General features: G+C 30.3%; 1 protein-coding gene across 1 annotated transcript; it reads right to left on the reverse strand.

Moving 5' to 3' along the window:
- Window positions 1-8,450: 8,450 nt before the first annotated feature.
- Window positions 8,451-20,209, reverse strand: LOC142324591 (cuticle protein 76-like). Its single transcript, XM_075365438.1, has 2 exons — window positions 20,150-20,209; window positions 8,451-8,861 (listed from the first exon to the last, which is right to left on the reverse strand). The coding sequence occupies exons 1-2, from the start codon at window positions 20,159-20,161 to the stop codon at window positions 8,451-8,453; spliced, it is 423 nt and encodes a 140-aa protein (XP_075221553.1). The 5' UTR covers window positions 20,162-20,209.
- Between the last annotated feature and the right edge of the window lie 460 nt (window positions 20,210-20,669).

The raw sequence follows: 20,669 nt of genomic DNA on the forward strand, positions 1-20,669 counted from the left end.
CGCGGTTGAAAAGTTATTTAAGTTATTTAGAATGTCCATAATTTATTACCATTGTAAACAGACACACATATGTAGAAGAATATTTCTTACATAACCTACATTATTAAGAAATTTAAAATTCATCGATTATTAATCGCGGTTTATAAATCTAAATAAATTGAATTAAAATACATTGAAGATATTAAATAAAACACTAATGTATAAATGCGGTTATGTAAGAAAATATTATTTAAAAGTAACCAAGTATAGTTTGTTTAATGAAAGTTTAAGCCTGGTTTTAGAACCACGTTTTTCAACAGTGTAGATTTTAATAAAGATATGCTACATATTAAAGTAATAAACTAGTAGACCGTTATCCTTTTCTATACATTTTCGTAAATATGCTCTAATCCTATCAAACCTTATTCGGTTTTCCATTTTTGGATATGTTTTTATTTAGTTTGGGATGGAATTGTTTGAAATACTTTTTGATGTTTGTTGACAATAGAAATATCGATTTGTAATTACAGAACTTTAATTTCTGAAAGTTACGGTGTTGAATGTTTTGATGTACCTCTTGTATGAGAATATTTTTCTACGTTAAAGAACATATCTATATTATATGTAATCCAAAGTTTCCAAGGCAAATTGCAAACAAAGTGGATTAAAAATCTGGCACTTATTTTCGTACGTTACAATGTGGGTACTAACGTACACACATGGTACGTTTAAACTAAAAAAAAAGATTCTTTGTAGGTGCATATATTTTTTATGGATTTTCACTATTAGTAGATACACTCTTTGTACAGGCTATACGTTTCATTGTACATACTATAATATTTTATAAAGATGCATTTTTACAAATGCATATAAACATACTGAAGCTCTATTCGTGAATTTAAAATATATATATAAATATATATATATATATATATATATATATATATATATATATATATATGTATATGTAGAGACATATTATATGGATCGAATAATAAAAATAGCTGAAAAACAAGAAATAAACTTCAGTTTATATTAATAAAATTTATTGATTAATATCATTAATTACTGTTCGATATTTGACGTGTTAAAAAAACGTGACACGTTCTGATCATTATACTTTCTTACTTAATTTTTTACTTGAGAAAACTATTGATGTGATCTAACTTAATTATATAAATTCGTAGAATCGATTTACTAAAATAAAAGTAGTAGTTATACTTTGTATGACTCATAAAAAACTTTATTTCGAGCTAACAGTTAATTACTTTGTTGCATTAGCTTTATATTTTATTATGAATAGTGCATAACCTCGATTAATTATTTATTAAAAGTGTTATTGCAGTAGAAGAACAATAACTGAATAAAAATATTATTTTATAAATAAAAATTTTATGTACAACAAAAATAAAAATTAAAAATTAATTAAAAATAAAAATCGATAAATTACTTGAAGGTTGTTAAAACAAAAAACGTCCACAAACTCTCAGATCGTGGTCTAAAATAAACTACGTGTGCATAAAATATTTATTTAAAAATAAATAAATTATTTTTGTTATGAAATAAAAGGAAGTAAGAAACCCCAAATGATTTCTGTTTAAAGGAGTGTATAAGAAGTTCAAAGTGAACTTTTAAGGAGGCTGTTTGAAGTTCACAGATTTTAAATAACGTTTTACTTTCCCAGTTATAGCGATATATGCTCCTATTAATAGTTATAACGGGAAACTAGTGAACAGATCGCTCTGAAACACCTAAAAAATTTTTTCTTAAGGTTTTCTGCTTTGAATAGACAACTTAAAAAATTTTTAAATAAAAAAATAGATTTAAATAAATTGCAAACAATCGGCAAAAAAACTTTTTATTCCACTGCTTCCAAAGTCAAAAAAATTATTTTTGTCAGACGGACGTTTATGCATATGTACGTATGTGTGTTGACCTGTATTTTTTTTATTTTTTTTTGTTGGTTGTGAGCGAAAAACGCCTGGGCGTTATCATCGCCCGGAATTTTATTAATAAAAGGGTAAAATAACTCCAAAATAATAAAGTTTATAAGGTGTAAATGTAATATTAATCATATAATAAAAATTTATTAAAACAAGAAAGAAGGCAAAATAAAACTCAAAATCATACCACAGACGAAGTTGATAAAATATAAAAGTTAAAATAATCGAATAAAGAAACTATATAAAACTTACCTAATTCCGATGGGTTGTGCAAAAGTCCTCTCCCCGGATAGTAAAATTAAATACACAGAACTAAAAAAAATAAAAATTGAAAGTAAAAGTTAAAATTATAAAAAAAAAAAACTCTTCTAACAGAAAAACATATATGATAATATTAAACTCTTTGCAGTAACCGGGTAATATGCAAAAATAGAAACATCCGGTCCAAAATTCCGTTATTATTGCAAAAGATATCACGGATCTTTCTAGGTATATTAAACTGAAACTGAACTGAACTGTTATGCAGTCCACGAGAATGTGGTGCACAGTCATGCGGCGGGGCTTCCCCTGACATTAGGTATTCGTGTGTGATCCTCGTATGTCCTAACCGTAACCGACAGAGGCCACTTCCTCACGACGAGATTTTCTGCAAGAGGGGCCCCATGGCAACACTGAATCTTTAATCTGTCGGAGTTTATTATCGACGGTAGTCGCCCAGTCGCCTTGCCACCTTGCTCTCAGTGATTGTTTTATACGATTGATAAAATTAAAGGTAGTAACTCGGGCGGTGAAAGGAGATTGAATACACGCTTCTTTGGCGGCAGAATCTGCTCTTTCGTTACCAAGAATCTCTACGTGGCTAAGGATCCAGCAAAAACTTCCTTCTCTGTTGCGTTTATTTAACTCAGCGATTTTATCATAAATGTCAATGACAACAGGATGTTTGAATAAAAGTTTTCTAACGCCTGGAGAGCATTGTACGAGTCACTGCAAATAAGAATGCTCCTATATTTAGGGCTAACGATACTTAGAGCCCTATTCATATCGAGTAGTTCTGCGGTGAACACACTCGTAATACCGGGTAGGCCAAACATATAAGTCTTTTCATTGATAACAAAAGCACAACCAACGTTACCGTCATGTTTCGACCCATCAGTGTATATCACCGCGTCTGGGTTCGACTTGGTGAGAATAAAATGAAACATCTGCCGGAAAACAGTAGCTGGTTTTTATCGTTTATCGTATGTTGTAAGACCTGTATTTGGTCTTATAACGCTGCACCCCGTTGACTGATTTTCTTCAAATTTGGTGGACAGATACAATCTTCGGGATGAAAGAATGTATTAAACTTTTCCAAAATTTTGAAAAGGGAGGTGTTTTGACCGAAATAAAATTTCAAATTTTTACTAGAACACTTTAGCAAAAGATTTTCCTTACAAAAGCTGACTTTTTTTATCAAGATCATAAATTACTGAAAGAATTTTATTTAATATTTTTCTCCTGCCCAAAAAATGTATTTATAAATTTTTCTTTTTTAGCTATATGTTGCTTCAGAAGAGATTTTAATTGGAGTTTTATGTATCTAAATTGATAGGCCTCCAAACCAATATAAAAATTGTTTACCCGTCCCACTCCAGTAGGTTGTGAGGCTGTGGGAACAAAAAATATTTTTTTAATTTTTCTTTATTTTAAATTTAATCTATCTCGTAAGTTACGCATTGCATTTTTTTTCGAATGGCCCACTATAGAAGCACGGTTTACCAATTTAGGAGTACCCTTTCTCTCTTGCTTTTAAAATTAAACTAACAATTTTGTGCCAGTTTTATCTAATATAGTGTTGTATTTAATATCTGAAGGTGGGTACGTAGTAGGCTGTGGCATCCCCTCCACTGCTCTTAACATCACTCAGCGACTTCTCACACCAGCAGCTTAAATAGTATATTCCAAAAGTCACACTGACTAATTTTAAATGACTTGCACCATATGTAATTATGACGTTATTAATATAGTAATGAAATATTTTTTAGTAATCTGTTATTACAAATAAAAAATTATTTTTGTCTAATATTTTGTTCAAGATGTGTGTATATAAAGTAATATATTTATTTATTTCTTGAAATTATATGTTTTTTTTTCAAGTACCTTTAACTATGGTTTTGTTATAAATAAACAGTAACAATGACGTAATACAAAAGTATATCAAAAAGCGGATTGGATGGGTGACCTGCAGAGTCGCTGGAAGAGCGGTGCTTCCGTTCTTGGGATACCAGGCACCGGACGAAGCTGTGTACTGGTCCTGACAGGACGGGTCAATGTTCTAACAGCAGGGAGGTTGGCGTTGTCAAAATGAATTGCTAGAAGTAAGTCCACTGCACTTCCTGTAAAACCTCTGGCCACGCTTTGGGGGGACCGAGGTTGCAGAAATGTGTACCGGAGTGAGGTGTATGCGTTGTTCAACATAGAATTATGGTGGCTCCGGCGCGGGATAGCCTCGTCCAGGAGAGGTGGGACGCTCCGGCGTCTCATCACCGGTAAGTGGACGGGAACTCCTGGTAGAGCCATGGGAGGTAAATAAGACCGTAGTCCCGGCGGGGGATTCCTTTGGGGGTTCCCCATTAGAGGCAAGGCGAAGGAATGTAAGACCATAGTCCCGGTGGGGGATCCCTCTGGGGGTTCCTCACTTGAGGCCGAGCCACAAAGACCGAGATTATTTTATACTCGTACAAAATAATTTATATAGTAGCTCAAATAAATAAATAACAAGCGAAATAATAATCAAACGAAAAATTTAAATAAATAATTAATAGCAAAAATAAATTAGTATGGTAAAATAAACAATTATAAAAAAATAACAAATACAAGACTGTAACATTTGGAGGTCTTATTTTTGTCACAACCAATAGCATGTGTTCCGAATTCCGTGTTATAGGAATGGTATAGAGGAAGCAAATAGAGGCAGCTTCTAGGGAGGACCTGCCTTTAGATTTTGCATATACTATAATAATATAAATTAAATGAAAATTTAATTTTAATATAAAAATTCGTCCACATAACTTTTTTTTATTTTGATGTTCTGAATCAGCCCCTTAAGTTTGTTTAGCTAGCACCTCCTTTAACCCACCGGGTTGGTCTAGTGGTTAACGCGTCTTCCCAAATCAGATGATTTGGAAGTCGAGAGTTACAGCGTTCAAGTCCTAGTAAAGCCAGTTATTTTTACACGGATTTTGAATACTAGATCGTGGATACCGGTGTTCTTTGGTGGTTGGGTTTCAATTAACCACACATTCTCAGGTCGAACTGAGAATGTACAAGACTACACTTCATTCACACTCATATATATCATCCTCATTCATCCTCTGAAGTCTTATCTAAACAGTAGTTACCGGAGGCTAAACAGGAAAAAGAAAGAAAAAGAAAGCTAGCACCTCCTGGAAAATTCTAACATAACATAATGTATAATGACGTATTTCATAAATTATTAGCTTTATAGATTTATTGCTGTGTAAAAAACTGGTAATTTGTAATTAAAAATGCTGATTTGTAAAACTTTTAAACCATCTGGTGACATTGACAAACTACATATCTTGAGGGTAATAGTTGAATGGGGTTAGGCCAATAATTGAAAAGACATGTGTGATGGGGGTTACAAATAGTAAGTGAAGTTGACTAGATGGGTGGAAGAAAACCAATATTTGATGGTTATATTGGATGGTAGAACTTTGCCAGTGGAGAAATTTTCAGCCGTCTAACCGAAATATTGATTGCATGACAGGAAGTAACAATGAAATGCTAATTTTATATTCTCCTTTAACTTTGTTTTAGAGGTCAAAAATTCAACCAGAGAAGGCATCAAGATACCATGGAGGGAAAAAGGAGCAAAGTCCTCCGTCTGCCACTGCATTATTGCCTCTGTTCTGTTTCTGTCTCTGACTGTTTAGATACTACGACTGGTTACGGCCATTCCAACCCGAACCTTTACTCAGTCCGCGGCCCGTCATTTAAAAACGGCTGTTCATTATATAAGAGTCATCAAGACTTTTATAATGCTAGGGGTTGAATTTTTCAAAATTGCCATTTACCCAGCGCACGGGTGCCCGTTAACACCCTCCGTAATAAACTTATCTTTCCAGGATGTCCTTCTGGCAGGCAGGCTCTTTTGTCGCACTTAAATATTTAAATTTTATAGTTATTATTTAACTAACACATTCATATTGGCGCTAGACCATATATTGCCAAAGCTGCTTGTGCCAGAAATTCTCATAACCTATCCTTTTTCCTGTTTAAAGAAGAAGAGTCTTCTCTTGCGCACTTAATTCTCTTCAGAACTAGCGGTTATTGTAAGGTTAACAGAAGAGAAGAGAGATAAGTACTATGAGATCACACCGAAAACCACTTCCGCTATCCTTCTTTTTTTTCCTGTTTAGCCTCCGGGAATTACCGTTCAGGTATTTCTTCAAAGGACGAATGAGGATGATATGTGAGTGTAAATGAAATGTAGTCTTGTACAGTCTCAGTTCGACCATTCCTGAGATGTGTAATTAATTCAAACCCAACCACCAAAGAACACCGGTATCCACGATCTACTATTCAAATCTGTATAAAAGTAAGTGCCTTTTCTAGGACTTGAACGCTGGAACTCTCGACTTTCAAATCAGCCGATTTGGGAGGAACGTCCGCTATCCTATCCTTTCTTTAATTAACGCCAATGATTGATCTAAGTTTAGCAAATGCTATCCTAGATTAGCTCAACTAGTCCGTGAATGTACTCGACTGTAACATCCAACCAGTCATTCGACTGTAACTTAGTTACAGTAGAGTGACGCATAGAATCAGGCCCTAAAATCGTCCCTAACACCTACCCCAAACGGGAAGGTCGTTCCTGATTATAAGGCTTTCTGCCCACTCGGTAGGAAAAGGGAGCGCGCCACGGGAGATAAGCATATAACCACACCGTTCCGCTGGGTTCCTGCCATTGAAAACTCCTTTGAATCTAGAATTCAATCACAAAATTCACACTCACCGTGAATACAAACCAGTTTAATATTTATTACTCGTTGGATTACTAGAAAGACAAGCAGCAAGAACGGTATGTCCGCATACTGCAATAGGTTTCTACCTATTGGTAGAAACCAACAAGTAACCGCGTATTGGCGGAAGGTGCAATATCCTCCGCCATCTTTGGGTTCCGTTCCGTAGCGTGACAGGGCTGGTCAGATTGGTCGACAATGTATGTGTGTTTATGAACTTGACAAAGATTAGAACTTCAATCAACAATCGAATCGTGAAACTTAGTAAATTTGGGTTTGACTAAATTAATTTTTTAATATTTTTTTGTTATTTTGTGTTTGTATATTTTTTATATTATAATTTATATGTTGGTATCTTACTGAATAAAACTAAAGGTAGTATTGAGAAATATAACTTTAATTTTTGTTTTTTTTATACAGATACCAATACCATTAAAATACGGTGTTTCCAAAAAACGAGGTATATTGATTTGTGGTACGCGGTCTATCTTAAGGATATTACATAAATAAAATATCTAAATTACTAATGGAACTAAATAAGGTGGTTTTCTCTGAAAGTAATGATGTTTACTGTATAGTAAAAGTATCAATTGAGCTTATATCATGTAAATTTTATTCGGCATGACATACTAATCAGCATATTTGGATCAGTAAAGAAAGTAACTTCAAACAGCTTCACTCTTCACTTTCTTTTGTAAACCAGGCATGTATTGCTTGTTATTTTTTTGAAATGGATTTTCTGAAATAACTGGACTTTCATTTCGAATTGATTTCAACCGCTGCAGTTAAGTATGTAGTCTAACATACACATTCATTTATCGTTCTTTTAACGATTTTTTTACAATATTGTTATGGATCCTTATAATATTAAAAATTCAGCTTTCAATTTTTTTTTAAAACCACACTTAATCACTCTCAAACTTTTTTTTCAGTTTATAAAAATCGCGTACACCTTTAAGAAGTGTAATTTTTTAAATTCTGATTTAACTAATGTCACTTGTGCAATTGTTACAAATAGTTCGATAAATGTTTGATAAAAATCGACATAATCACTTTGGAAATACAAAACTTGAATAAATTATGAGAATGAATATGAATTAACGTTAACACCTAAATACAACTTTTTCCTGATTTATTACCAATATAATAATTCTAAGAAACCTTGATATCACATCTAGTTATTTAGATATCGATATCACATCACGATGCTGATTTTCTTCGTTTGATCTGCTATATACTTGATAGGTACAATTTTGAAATTATTACTAATGCAAATAATAATGATAAAAATTCCGCCGTTTACGATTCAGAAATATAAATTTTCATAACGTTAAATAATAACAATAAAATCTGAAAATTTGGTAAGACAGGATTCAATTAAATAAAAATAAAAAATCTAAATAATAATAAAAATATATAAATTTATTTACATTACTTTATGACAATTTCAAATATGAATACGATTATGAATGTATTAATATAAATGATTACAATCAGGTAACTAATAAGTGTATTGTATTCCATATCCGTCAAATGACATATGCGAAACGGCTGGTGCAGCGGAAAATGCCACACCGAGAAGGGGTTGTCCAGAAGCAGCAGCGACCGGTGAAGCCGGAGCGTGGTACACAGTAGCCGCCGGTAACGGCAATGGATGATGATAAGGTAAAGGCGTTTCGTGAACAGGAGCCGGTGATACGTATGTTGTAACACCAGGATTACTTACTCTGATATCAGATTTACTAACGCTTGAATAAGGTGTATCGATAGTTTTTTCATATGTTGAAACTTGGCCTAAATTACCGTAACTTCTTAAGATATTACCGGATTGTGATGTTACAGCTGCTGGAACGACTTGTGCAGGATATGTGTCTGCTGCAGCCATTGCAATACTGGCTACGATAATTATGATCTACATAAAAAAAAAATAATAATAAAACAGTTATTAAATAAGAATTATCTCAAAATGCCAATTATAGAATAAAAATAATAATTTATTTCACTTACATATTAGCAATATATAAAATCTGTTTAAACAGTAGAATTTCCAAATAATCCTCCCTCAAAATAATTTAAATTATGGTGGCCCGTTACATGGGCCACCATTTTGGTGATGATCTCGTAGCCCCATATTTTTACGTCAAATTTTACTACTTCAATGCCCGTCAAAATTATGTCACAACCCTACTCTTTTTTATCACAAATTTTTCATTTGTTCCCAATAGTCACCCTGAATTTTTTGAGTTTTGTTATGTCGAGGTAGGGGTATTTCCCAAATGTAATTTTGCATGTTTAATAGCTGAAAAGATATTTAAGGATTGACATACTTTATGAACAAGCGGCTATTAATTTCTGTATTAAATATTTTTGTTTTATTACCTTATTTAATAGTAGATGATAACCTTTTAAATAAAAATAAAAAATTTATTACATCTTTTTTTTATTTATAAAAATAAAATTATTCATTTTTTCAAAAACATACAGTTTTTTTAATTTTCTTAATTCAAAACTGTATTTTTTTCGAAAAACAACTAAAAATAAATTAATTTCTTTTGTATCATTTCATTAAAACTTTCATTACACAATCTGTAGTATTTAACACGCATTACAATTGCAAAATGCTTTATTCGTTACTTATAGTCTATTATTTGATTTTTATTTAAGTATGTCTTCAACTAAGTATCCTTACCTTAAGTATGTGACCTACAATAATTTCTCTTTCTATAATGAATTAAATAACATAGATAAATAAAATAATAAGCTCAATCATTGTATAATACAGCGAGATCATTTTATAATGCGCATTATGATACTGTACACAATAATTCACTGTGAATTATAATACAGAGAAACATTCGATTTGATTCGTGAAATGTAATTTGCACAACTGTTAATGTCTTACAACAATTGTTGAAAATGTCCACCATTTTCCTCAAGGCAGGTCTGAACTCTTCGCACCGTATTTTTTTGAAATGAATTCCATTAGTTCTGATGTCTTACGAAGGTATCAAAAGATATTGTCCAAAGGATTCGGACCTGCCTTCAGGAAAATGGTGAACATTCTTTTAGGAATGGTGAACGGTAAGATATTACCATTTGTGCGTAACTACATTCCATTAATCAAATCAAATGTGAGTGTCTATTATAGTCCATAGTGGAATTATAGTGTGTAGTAACATGATGTGAACGATATAATGATCGTACTGTATAATTATTTTTTTTTTCATTTGCGATTTGTCCTTATTTTTTGTTATCATACAGATTTTGGTACTTGAGGGTCCTTGAAAAGAAATTCAACTTCAATAGAAAAATCCAGTTCCAAGATAGGAACCAAATCTAAAACTTTTGATTTAAAAGACAAAAACAATAATCAAAACGATACAATTCCATAGTCTGAAACCAGATCGGTTTTATTTCGTATATATATATATATTAAGAGTTAAAATAAAAATTTTAACTTCTTACATTAAACTTTGTTTTATAAATATAGTCCTTTCTTTCCAGCTGAAAAACATCGAAAAAATAATTTTTTTTTAAAGAATTAAAAACAATTTTCACTGTATATTTAATTTTAATAATTAATAAACTATATACTCGGTGTCAAATCTAATGACTGGTGACTGGAGAAGTAATACATTTTCAACTCGGCGTCCAACGTTGCCAAGTTTTTTGAACGTTACGTGATCTATTAGAGATTACCCTGTTGGTGTTAATTATATTTAACTATAATATTAAAGATGATTATTGATTATTTAGTAACCTATATGGTAAATTATAACAACTGACAGTTCAATTTTCACTTAATGTGCCTATATCACGATTTAAACAGGAATAAACATTTATTTCTGAAGTTTTTTTTTTAATATATACAATATATTTTTGTATATACTCGTATTTTTTTTTTTTTTTTAATGTATACAGTCATTATTATGATTTTATTTTATAAACTTGAGGTTCTTTTAACGCCTAATATTACAGATATTATTTATTAATAACATGTATTACTCTACTAAAAGATTTCAGATAATATGTATGGTGGGGAAGGATTGGCTGGATCAGTAACTGGCTTCTTGCTATCTCCGTCATTCTGTCGCTGTATACTACCCCCTCCATTATTCTATTAGTAGCGCCAAGTTTACTTCAGACACCCCTTCTTTCTTTTTCCTGTTTAGCCTCCGGGAATTACCGTTCAGGTATTTCTTCAAAGGATGAATGAGGATGATGTGTGAGTGTAAATGAAGTGTAGTCTTGTACAGTCTCAGTTTGAACATTCCTGAGATGTGTGGTTAATTGAAACCCAACCACCAAAGAACACCGGTATCCACGATCTACTATTCAAATCCGTGTAAAAATAAATGATTACTAGGACTTGAACGCTTGAATTCTCGACTTCCAAATCAGCTGATTTGATAAGACGCGTTCATCACTAGACCATCCCGATGGGTTACTTCAGATATCCCAGGGAGAACTAATATATATCTACCATTTTCTAAAGTTTGACGAATAATATTTATATATTAATAATAACGTTATAACCAGACAAGATACATGCCGGCAATGGTAATCAGAGTAATTAAAAATATATCTTTTCTAAATGCCATTAACAAATAAAACTTCATAAATATGAAATGTAAAAAAAAAAACTGGTAAATTAATTATTAATTATTGTATCAATTAATTATTGTATGATTACCAAAATAAAATTTAAACATCAAAAGTCCCAAATTTCGATTTAGAAATTTTTTTTATTTTAAGGATTTCCTTATTTTGTGGGGAAAATTTGGGGAAAATATATCTACAAAGAAGTAATCTTTAAACAAAAAATATAATTTAAAAGAGACTTATTTAAAAGTACTGAAAAAATAAAAGATAACTTTTATGAAGGTAATAAAAAAAATTGCTTGTAATTTTGAGTCCGGGATATAATATAGTTACTTTAATTTTAATAGCCCTTTAACTGGTGAAGAAAGAGACAAAAAAATTTAATAATGAAAATTAAAAGAGTCAAAGCCAAAAAACAAAAAAACAGAGTATATATTTTTTAGATGTGAGGAAATATTTTAAGAAATATTTTTCTAAAAATATTCATACATAGGTTAGGCTAAAAAAAATTTGTTTAAGTAAAGTTTTCTCTATATCTAACACCCCTTCAGTAAAATTAACTCATTAACTCACATTTTTAGTTTGAAAAAAATAATATGATCAATGCCCTGTACGTAGAAATATTTGAGCCAAATTCAAAGAAAATCTGTTTGTTCAATCCTGATATACAAGACCAAAAGCAGTTTTTTTTAGTCTAGATGACCTAGTTGGACTTTAGAAGGTAAATATATGCAAACAAAAAACCGATACCCAATCTTTGACACACTAACTAGCCGGGAAAGTAACAAAAATAATAAAATATTATGTTTTTTCATTTCTAACACTGAGCTTTTTTAACTAAAGAATTTCTCCAAGTCTGTTTTGTTAAAACATCATGTTAGCAGTTACGTAGTATAACATTCATTTTTTTCCACTTTCTTTATTCCTGTTTTACATTATTTTCTGTCTTAGTTAATATAATTATTTAATAGTTTTTTCAGCCTTTGTTGAGAAGAATATTCTAATAAGATTTGATTGATTAGTGACGTCAGTAAAAAGTCACAAAGCAACAAATTTCGCTTTAACTCATTCGTTTTTAAGCATTTTTTTTAATGGTTTTTCTATCAATCTGTGCGGTGGAGTGGTAGCATTTCAGTCTTTCACCCGGAAGAATGATCCAAGTTCGAATACGGATTTTTTTCATTCGCTACAAAATTTCCATTCCATATTCCCAGGCGCAATCTTTCGAGCTTACATAATAAATTAATCATCAAACAGAAAAAATGTACTTGTGTAAAAATATCACTAAATATAAAACAAAACCTTTATTTGTAATATCGTGAAGTAATGCGTAACATTAGGTTAAGGGTTTTTAATAATAAGTTTAATTATCAAATTATCATAATTTGAGAGACATGTACCACTTTGCAATTAATCTACTCGATAACAGCAGAGACGTCCGACGGTTGAAACTAACCCATGTACCCGACTTAGGATCTGCGTAACAGTTTGGAATCTAACATTGTCAAGTTTAGTGGTGTCGTATCTAATTTCTTGTTGCTTCTCTTTCTTTTTATTTTTTATTTGTTATTAATGTTTGTTTTGTGGACTATATGGTGCTGAAATTATTGGTTTGTGATTTATGACAGCTTGAAATTTCATATTTGACTTTAAGTTTGCTTGCAACTGTTTATTATGTATTTTTATGTTGGGGGTTCCTTAAGGACCTTCTTATCACGTGCTTTTGTTAGGAAACTTACTTATGGCTTCGCAGGAGAGTCGATTGTAATTATAATTGTTATTGAGCAAAAAAAAATTATCATAATTGAAGAAAGTTACATTTTTCAATTTTTATTAATTCAATATATAACAACAATAAAGAAAAAAAGTTATCTCTATTTTTCAATCGAGAATAAATTTTCCGCAGATTTTATTTATTTACTGGAGAAAATATATTACTAAAATATATCAACTATCAAAGGTGCTTCTCCGAGTTTAATTCGGACCACCCGGACTTGAGTCTTAGTCAGACTGGTATTTTTCACGAGCTACAAAATTATTATCCATAATAGTGACTGTTATTGGCCATCAGCCTGTTGTAGTTACTGTTTGAATAAATAAATATGCAATAATTATAAAATTACCAGATATTATAAACGATGATAAAATAAATTTATTTCATAAATATGCGATTTCAATTCATTTGAGCCGTAAAGTTTTGCAGTATGCAAATGCAAACAAAGCGAATAGAAAACGTATTAATTTATGATCTATAATGTTAAGTTAAAAAAAAGAAAGATATTTACAAATTTATTTCATATGCACTTAGATCGTTTTGTTAAAATTTTAATAATTATAATTTTTAAAAAGTGTGCAGTATTAAAGGAATTAATAGTGTTTTCAAAAGCTTCCACAGTAAATTTACTCTGAAGTTAAGTGTAATAATAGTAATAATAATAATAATAATCCGTCTTTGTGGATCGACCAACGAGTCCATCGAACATGTCGTTAGTGTCAGTTTTTAGCTCCAAGGGAATATACAGTCCGACATAACAACGTAGCGAAGATACTTCATCAGAGACTCGCTTTGGACCTGGGTCTCCTCTCCGTTTCAGTCCCGTATTTTAAGTATGCTCCTCAGCCTGTATTAGAGGACGATCAGTATAAACTGTACTACGATCGTACTGTTCTGACGGACAGGACAGTGGAGCATAATAGGCCAGACATCGTTCTGACCAAGAAGCAGGAAAAGATCACCTTCCTGATCGATGTCACAATCCCATTGACCACCAACATAGTGAAGAAGTACACGGAAAAACTAGTGAAGTATAGGGATCTTGCAGAACAAGTCAGGGAGATTTGGGACCAGGAGAGCGTAACGGTGGTCCCGGTGGTTTTGGGCGCGATGGGAGAGATTCCACGTTCTCTGCACGGTTCATTAAGATCCGTTGGAGCACCAGCAAATCTGTTCCGACCAATGCAGAAGGCTGTGTTGCTGGATACATGCCGCTTGGTCCGTCGGTACATCACAAGCTCGAGCGATAAGATAACACCTGTTCTTGAGGGGCCACCTGATCGTCATCAGATGGAGCTGCAGACGGGGGACAATGGCCGTTAACATCTGGCAGTTCATAAATTTTTACGTCTGGTATTTTGTCTTTCATTCATACATTTTACCCATAGTTTTCAATAGTTCATGTTACCATATACAATTCACATCAGAACAATAGTTATAGCTCCTGCGCCTTGCCTATAGGCCGGCCAGGATGCTTTTTACTGGGCTTGCCCAAGAGAATAATAAATAATAATAATAATACACAAACGAAGCAATAACCAAAAAAAAAAAAACAGATAGCAAATAATAATGGCAAATAAATAATAGTCATAAAACATTAAAATCATCCAAGTAATGTCATAAATAATAAAGACAGATAAAAACAATAGTCACAAAACAATAACGACACCGAATTTCCAGAAGAGAATCAGACCGCCGATTCAGAGTCAATCAACAGCTTCAACATACGTCGAATTTCTAATATAGACCCCTAAAGTTTAAACTTTAAGAATCTTAAGGGGTCTTTGACACAATGACCACTGTATAATCTCACGGGTCATGCACTCTAAAGACCAACCATGCCCTCAAAAATCAGCGAGGTCCAGTACATGTAGCCTCCTCAGTCGTCTCACTTCCTCACCGTTGTCAGCGCCAAACAATTCACGTGCTTGTCCACCTTAGATATGTAATCCTTACTGGTTCTCCGTATAACCTGACGAATATCTGGTACTCCAAGGTACCCTTTCGCTTCATCGAACTACGGAGCCCCTTCAGCTCCTTATTTGGAAACCGTTGGATGATTTCAATGTCACTATTACATGTAGTTTCTCATACCTCCATATTGGTTTCAGGAAAACCTCATATAGCAACAATTTATTCGTCAAGGACAAATAAGACCGTCTACCAAGGAGCCGGTACATTCGTGCAAGTTTAGAATTCGGTTCTAAACGTGATAATTCTAGGTCAATCGACGATCTAGATATAACCCTAAACTAGTACCGTACCGTGTTCGCGTCAGGGATGAGAATATTGTCCAGTTGAACCAGAAAGCAATTATTTACTCCTCCTCATGGTAAATGTCACGTGAAAAGTGTAATAAAAGTATTACGATCAGATTAATGGCTGGCAAAAGACTACGTATTGTGCGTGATTGTGGTTATTAACAACTACTATCAGTCTTAGCCTATCTAGTCCCCTTTAGATTTGCCTTATATTGTATTACGCTTTTTATACATAACTAGCAGACCCGGCAATACTTCGCGATTGCTAGATTTGAGTATATATATATATATATATATATATATATATATATATATATATATATATATATACTCATTTAATCTATGTATATATATATATATATATACATAGATTAAATGAAAGTTTGAAATAGACAATTGAACGTTTGATAATACATTTGAAAACTGAACATTACGGAACTTCAACAAAATTTAACCTTTCACTTTATAATAGTCAGAATGTAAATAAATTCAATTGTCAAAACAACAGCGCTAACTATCGGATTTAATTCAAACTACTCTAAACATAGTAATCGGTTCAAAATACCCCTAACATTCTTTCTATTAGTCAGATCGTGGATTTCAGTAGCTTTAAACCTTCTCCGGACAATGCGGACCATTTTGCAAAAAAACCCGCGCGTTAATCGGTCCGGGAATTTTTTTTAGTTTATAGCGTAAACACATACGAACATTGCCTTTTATATATATAAAATTTGATTATTTTGAAATTAATACATTCATTTCATTTGTAACTCTTAGAGAAAGGTCTATACGGTGGTCTATTAAAGTTTTTTCCCCAATATAACACAATCCGAAGATTTTTTAACGAAAAATTATATTTTTTACATTGAATATTTGGTAGTACTTCCTTTTTTTATTATTGTTTAATAAAAAATATCAACTTTATAAATAAAATCTTCTTCCTCATTAGTTATGAACTTCAAGAAATCAAAAAAAAAAAAAATCATACCCCATTTTTTGACTGATTGCTATACTTTCCTTCTTGCAACATAACTGTGTTGTCGACAAAATAAAACCGTTAAAAAATCCAGTTTTTCTATTTTTTTTTTTTTAATTGGTTCAAACTCATATATATACTAAATTTCACTTTTGTTTGATATTAATAAGTAATTTCCTTGTTGTTTAAAAAAATACATAGTTCATATGATAATATTCATATATAACATAACTCAAATAACTAACTGACTGGAAATTATTTGATAATTTTTTTACCATTTATTTTTCTTAAATGCAACAAAAATGGATTGAAGTTTTTATTTAGTTCTAACAAAGCACTTAAATTTCGTAATAGAAGTACCAATCAACATTAAAATGAAATTATAGTTATCGTAATAGACATATATATATATATATATATTTATTTATCGCAATTTTATAGTAAAAATCTATCTTACTTTTACCATTTAATTCATTCGTGACATGATTATTTTAACTGAGTATTTATAATATAACAATTAAAATATATTTTTAAATGAGTTATATAATGATATGATGTAACTTTTAAAAGCAAAATAATTAATCGGTTGCTAATAGTATTTTCAACAGATATATTTATTGCGGAGCCTTAAAATTAACATGTATGCAACTTGTTTAGCAAATACATAACCACTACGCTTTATGTGAGAAAAATAAAAGTAGTGCATTAAAATTCTCTTCACTCTTAAAACAACAGAATAATTTAATTTATTCTAATTGTTATTTCGCTTATTTCTGATTACCTCCCAAAGGGTATAGTATATAAGTATTTAAAATTAACAAATAAATTATACATTAGGCAATTGTTTTTATCTGTATTAACTGAATTAAACAAGAATCTACAATATACTATATATTAAATTAAAAAATTATTTAATTAACGTGAGGATCAGTATTATACATCTAATAGAATATGTAAGAAATTAATTATATAAAAATTTTCACAATGAAATTTTTAAAACATAACTAAATATAAATATTTTCAAAACCATCGGTTTAAATTAATTAAAAGTTTAAACGATATTTCATCATTTAATAGTATTATTTTTATTAAATTTTTATTTAATTATAAAAATCAATTTTTTAAGAGAATAATGGCGGAAATCGATAGGTTTTCCCAGATTTTATTGGAAATAAAAAATTTAAGTTTCTTTATTTTAATTTATTAAATGAGTTAGAAGTATAGTTTAAATTAGTTACAACTTAAAGTTTATTTATTAGAATATATATATATATAAATATATATACCGCAATTTTCATCTGTTAAAATAAACAAATGGAATTAACAAATACTCCTAGCTCAAAACGATCGATCTTATGGTCACCACCTCACAAGACAAAATGGAGGTAAGTAAAAAATTTTAAATGGAGGGAAGAGGATTGTGACACAACATTTTAAAGAATATTGAAAATAAAGTTTTTCATACAAAACTTCGGGCTATGACAACCCTTACCAAAATGGCGACCAATTAATGTTTTTCTCACTACTAGTTTCAAAAATGGTCTACAGTTTGTTCCCCAAAGTGGTTTCATACAAAAAATAGATCGTTTTTTGATAGGAGTATTTTTTAAATATTACTTTTTTTACTGCTTCATAGTTGACCATTTGTTTTTAAGAAATGCTGGGTCCACTATTGAAATTATGTAAATTTCAATATTCTGTAAAATTATGTGAACCTACTCTTTCTATTTAAATTATTTGATTTCCCCTCCCCACCCATGTGGGCCCTTGGATTTTTAAGGTGTTTTGGTCTGTTAACGAAAAGTAAACTATTTCGAGGTAGGAGCATCTGCTAAATTTCATTTTTGTATGTTTAACCGTTGAAATGTTATTTAAGGGTTCCCATACTTCTCCCTTCGTTAACATTCTGTAAATATATATATATATAGTGTTGTGTGTGTGTGTGTGTGTGTGTGTGTGTGTGTGTGTGTGTGTGTGTGTGCGTGTGCGTGTGTGTGTGCGCGTGTGTGTGTGTGTGTGTGCGTGCGTGCGTGCGTAGATAAATCAGATTACAAAGGATGGAATACTTTTTATATTTTATAAAAAAAATAAATTAAAATTTTTAATTTGACATGTAGTATTTAACTGCATTTAAATTCAGAAAATAAAGATGGAAGTGTTAATTTTTCAAATAGATTCTTTTTTAAAAAACGTACGGTATCTTTTTGTAACTTTGGTTTATGAGACGATTATTTAAAAAATTTAGATTAAAAAAAAAATTCAAACGTACATTTAAAATATATTTTATATTAAAAGAATATTAAGATAAATTTTCATCCAATATTCTTTTTCATTTATACGTCAAATGTATAAAAAAACGTCGAAACGTACAGGTTGTACATTGATCATTATACTAAAATAATATAATATTAAATAATGATGATAGAAAAAAATCTTAAATCGTTTATAGATACTTAGTAGGATACTAAATAGATAATTTATATAGCCTAAAATGTTTTTTGTGTAAAAAAAATTAATTTCTCTATAAAATAAAAAAAGAATCGTAAAAATCACCTAAATGTATTTAGGAATAAATAAAGCATAAATATATTTAGGGGTCGAATGAGAACTACTTTTTTATTTATTTGAATCAATTAAATAAACACGGTATTTTTAACCTTTGGAAAACCGAATAAAGTTCTCTATCAATTGAATTTTTAATTATTATTATCCCTTTTTTTAAATTGAATTAATAAATAAATTTAAAAGTTTTTATAACGCTTTTAAAAACGTTTTAATTTTATTCCTGATACAAGAAAAGAAAAAATGATCAAAAAATAAAATTGAAGATAACGGAATTCTAACAAACCTATTAATTGTTTTATATTTTATCCGTAATTGTATCTTTATAAAAAAAAGTTCTTGGAATTAATAATTATTTGTTAAACTTTAGAATATTAAAGATTTTTGTATCTATTAAGATTTCAATACAATCATTATAATTTTTTTTTTATTTACAATGACTTGTTTCAAAGATAAAAAGAATGTATATTATTATTTTTTTTCATTACTATTTTTATTACAACTATTGGTCTTACATAACTTGAAGATGCGAAATGGAGACTAAGAAATGCGTAGCTTTTAATTTTAATTTTTGAATTAATATCACTATTATAATTCTTTTTTAAACTTCAACTTTAAATTTGTAATTTTTTTAATTATATTTTTACTATCAATAATATGGGTTTATAGTTAAATTTAATATAGTTTAATTTAATTAAAATTAAACTATTTCGTCAGAGAATTACAATAATTAATTCGATGAATAAATAAAAGGGAAAGCAAATTATTTTGTCAATATATATATTTATAATTAGTGATTTATTAAAGAATTATTTACGATCGTTTAGATTACATAGATAAACAAAATATTAATTAAATAATTGTACGCTTAATTTTTTAAATTTCATAATTATCCACTTTCATAACATTAAAAACATTCTTTTAAAAAAGAAGATTTAATTAATAACAATTAGTCACTTTTATACATAATTAAACAAAAAATAAAATCTAACAATATAACACTAATGATGTAAAAAAAAATTTACCTTTACTGCCATATTAAAGCAGGTAAGTATAATCTAATAAAGAAGACTATGAGGTAGTGGATGATACAAATAGATGAATAAAGAATGAAGAATTCGTCTCCTTTATATGCGAGTGCCGCATCAGGGTGCAGCTCAACGCCTCGCCGTTTGCCGCTAGGGCTCATTGTTTTAATTTCACTTTCATTTCATCTCTTTCGACATTCTTCTTTGCATGATCTAAAAACGCCTTTAAATAAAGACAAAACACCCTTAGGGAATATCTTATTAACACCTTTCTTCATTCACTCTGACTGTAACAAAATAATGAACAGTTTATTTACATAAGATGATTACAAATAAAAATATTATATGTCAAATACTTTACTCGGTCTTTGTAATGAGGTTATTATTACCTAACATTAACATTTAATTATCGTTTGTTTTTTTAAATATGCTTATTTAAAACAGAATAGGTCCTCAGAATAGAACAGTACAAATCACCAATTTTTTTTTTTACGTTTCCAATGAAGTTTATTAAATC

This window comes from Lycorma delicatula, chromosome 5 (assembly GCF_047948215.1).
Source record: "Lycorma delicatula isolate Av1 chromosome 5, ASM4794821v1, whole genome shotgun sequence".
NCBI lineage: Eukaryota > Metazoa > Arthropoda > Insecta > Hemiptera > Fulgoridae > Lycorma > Lycorma delicatula.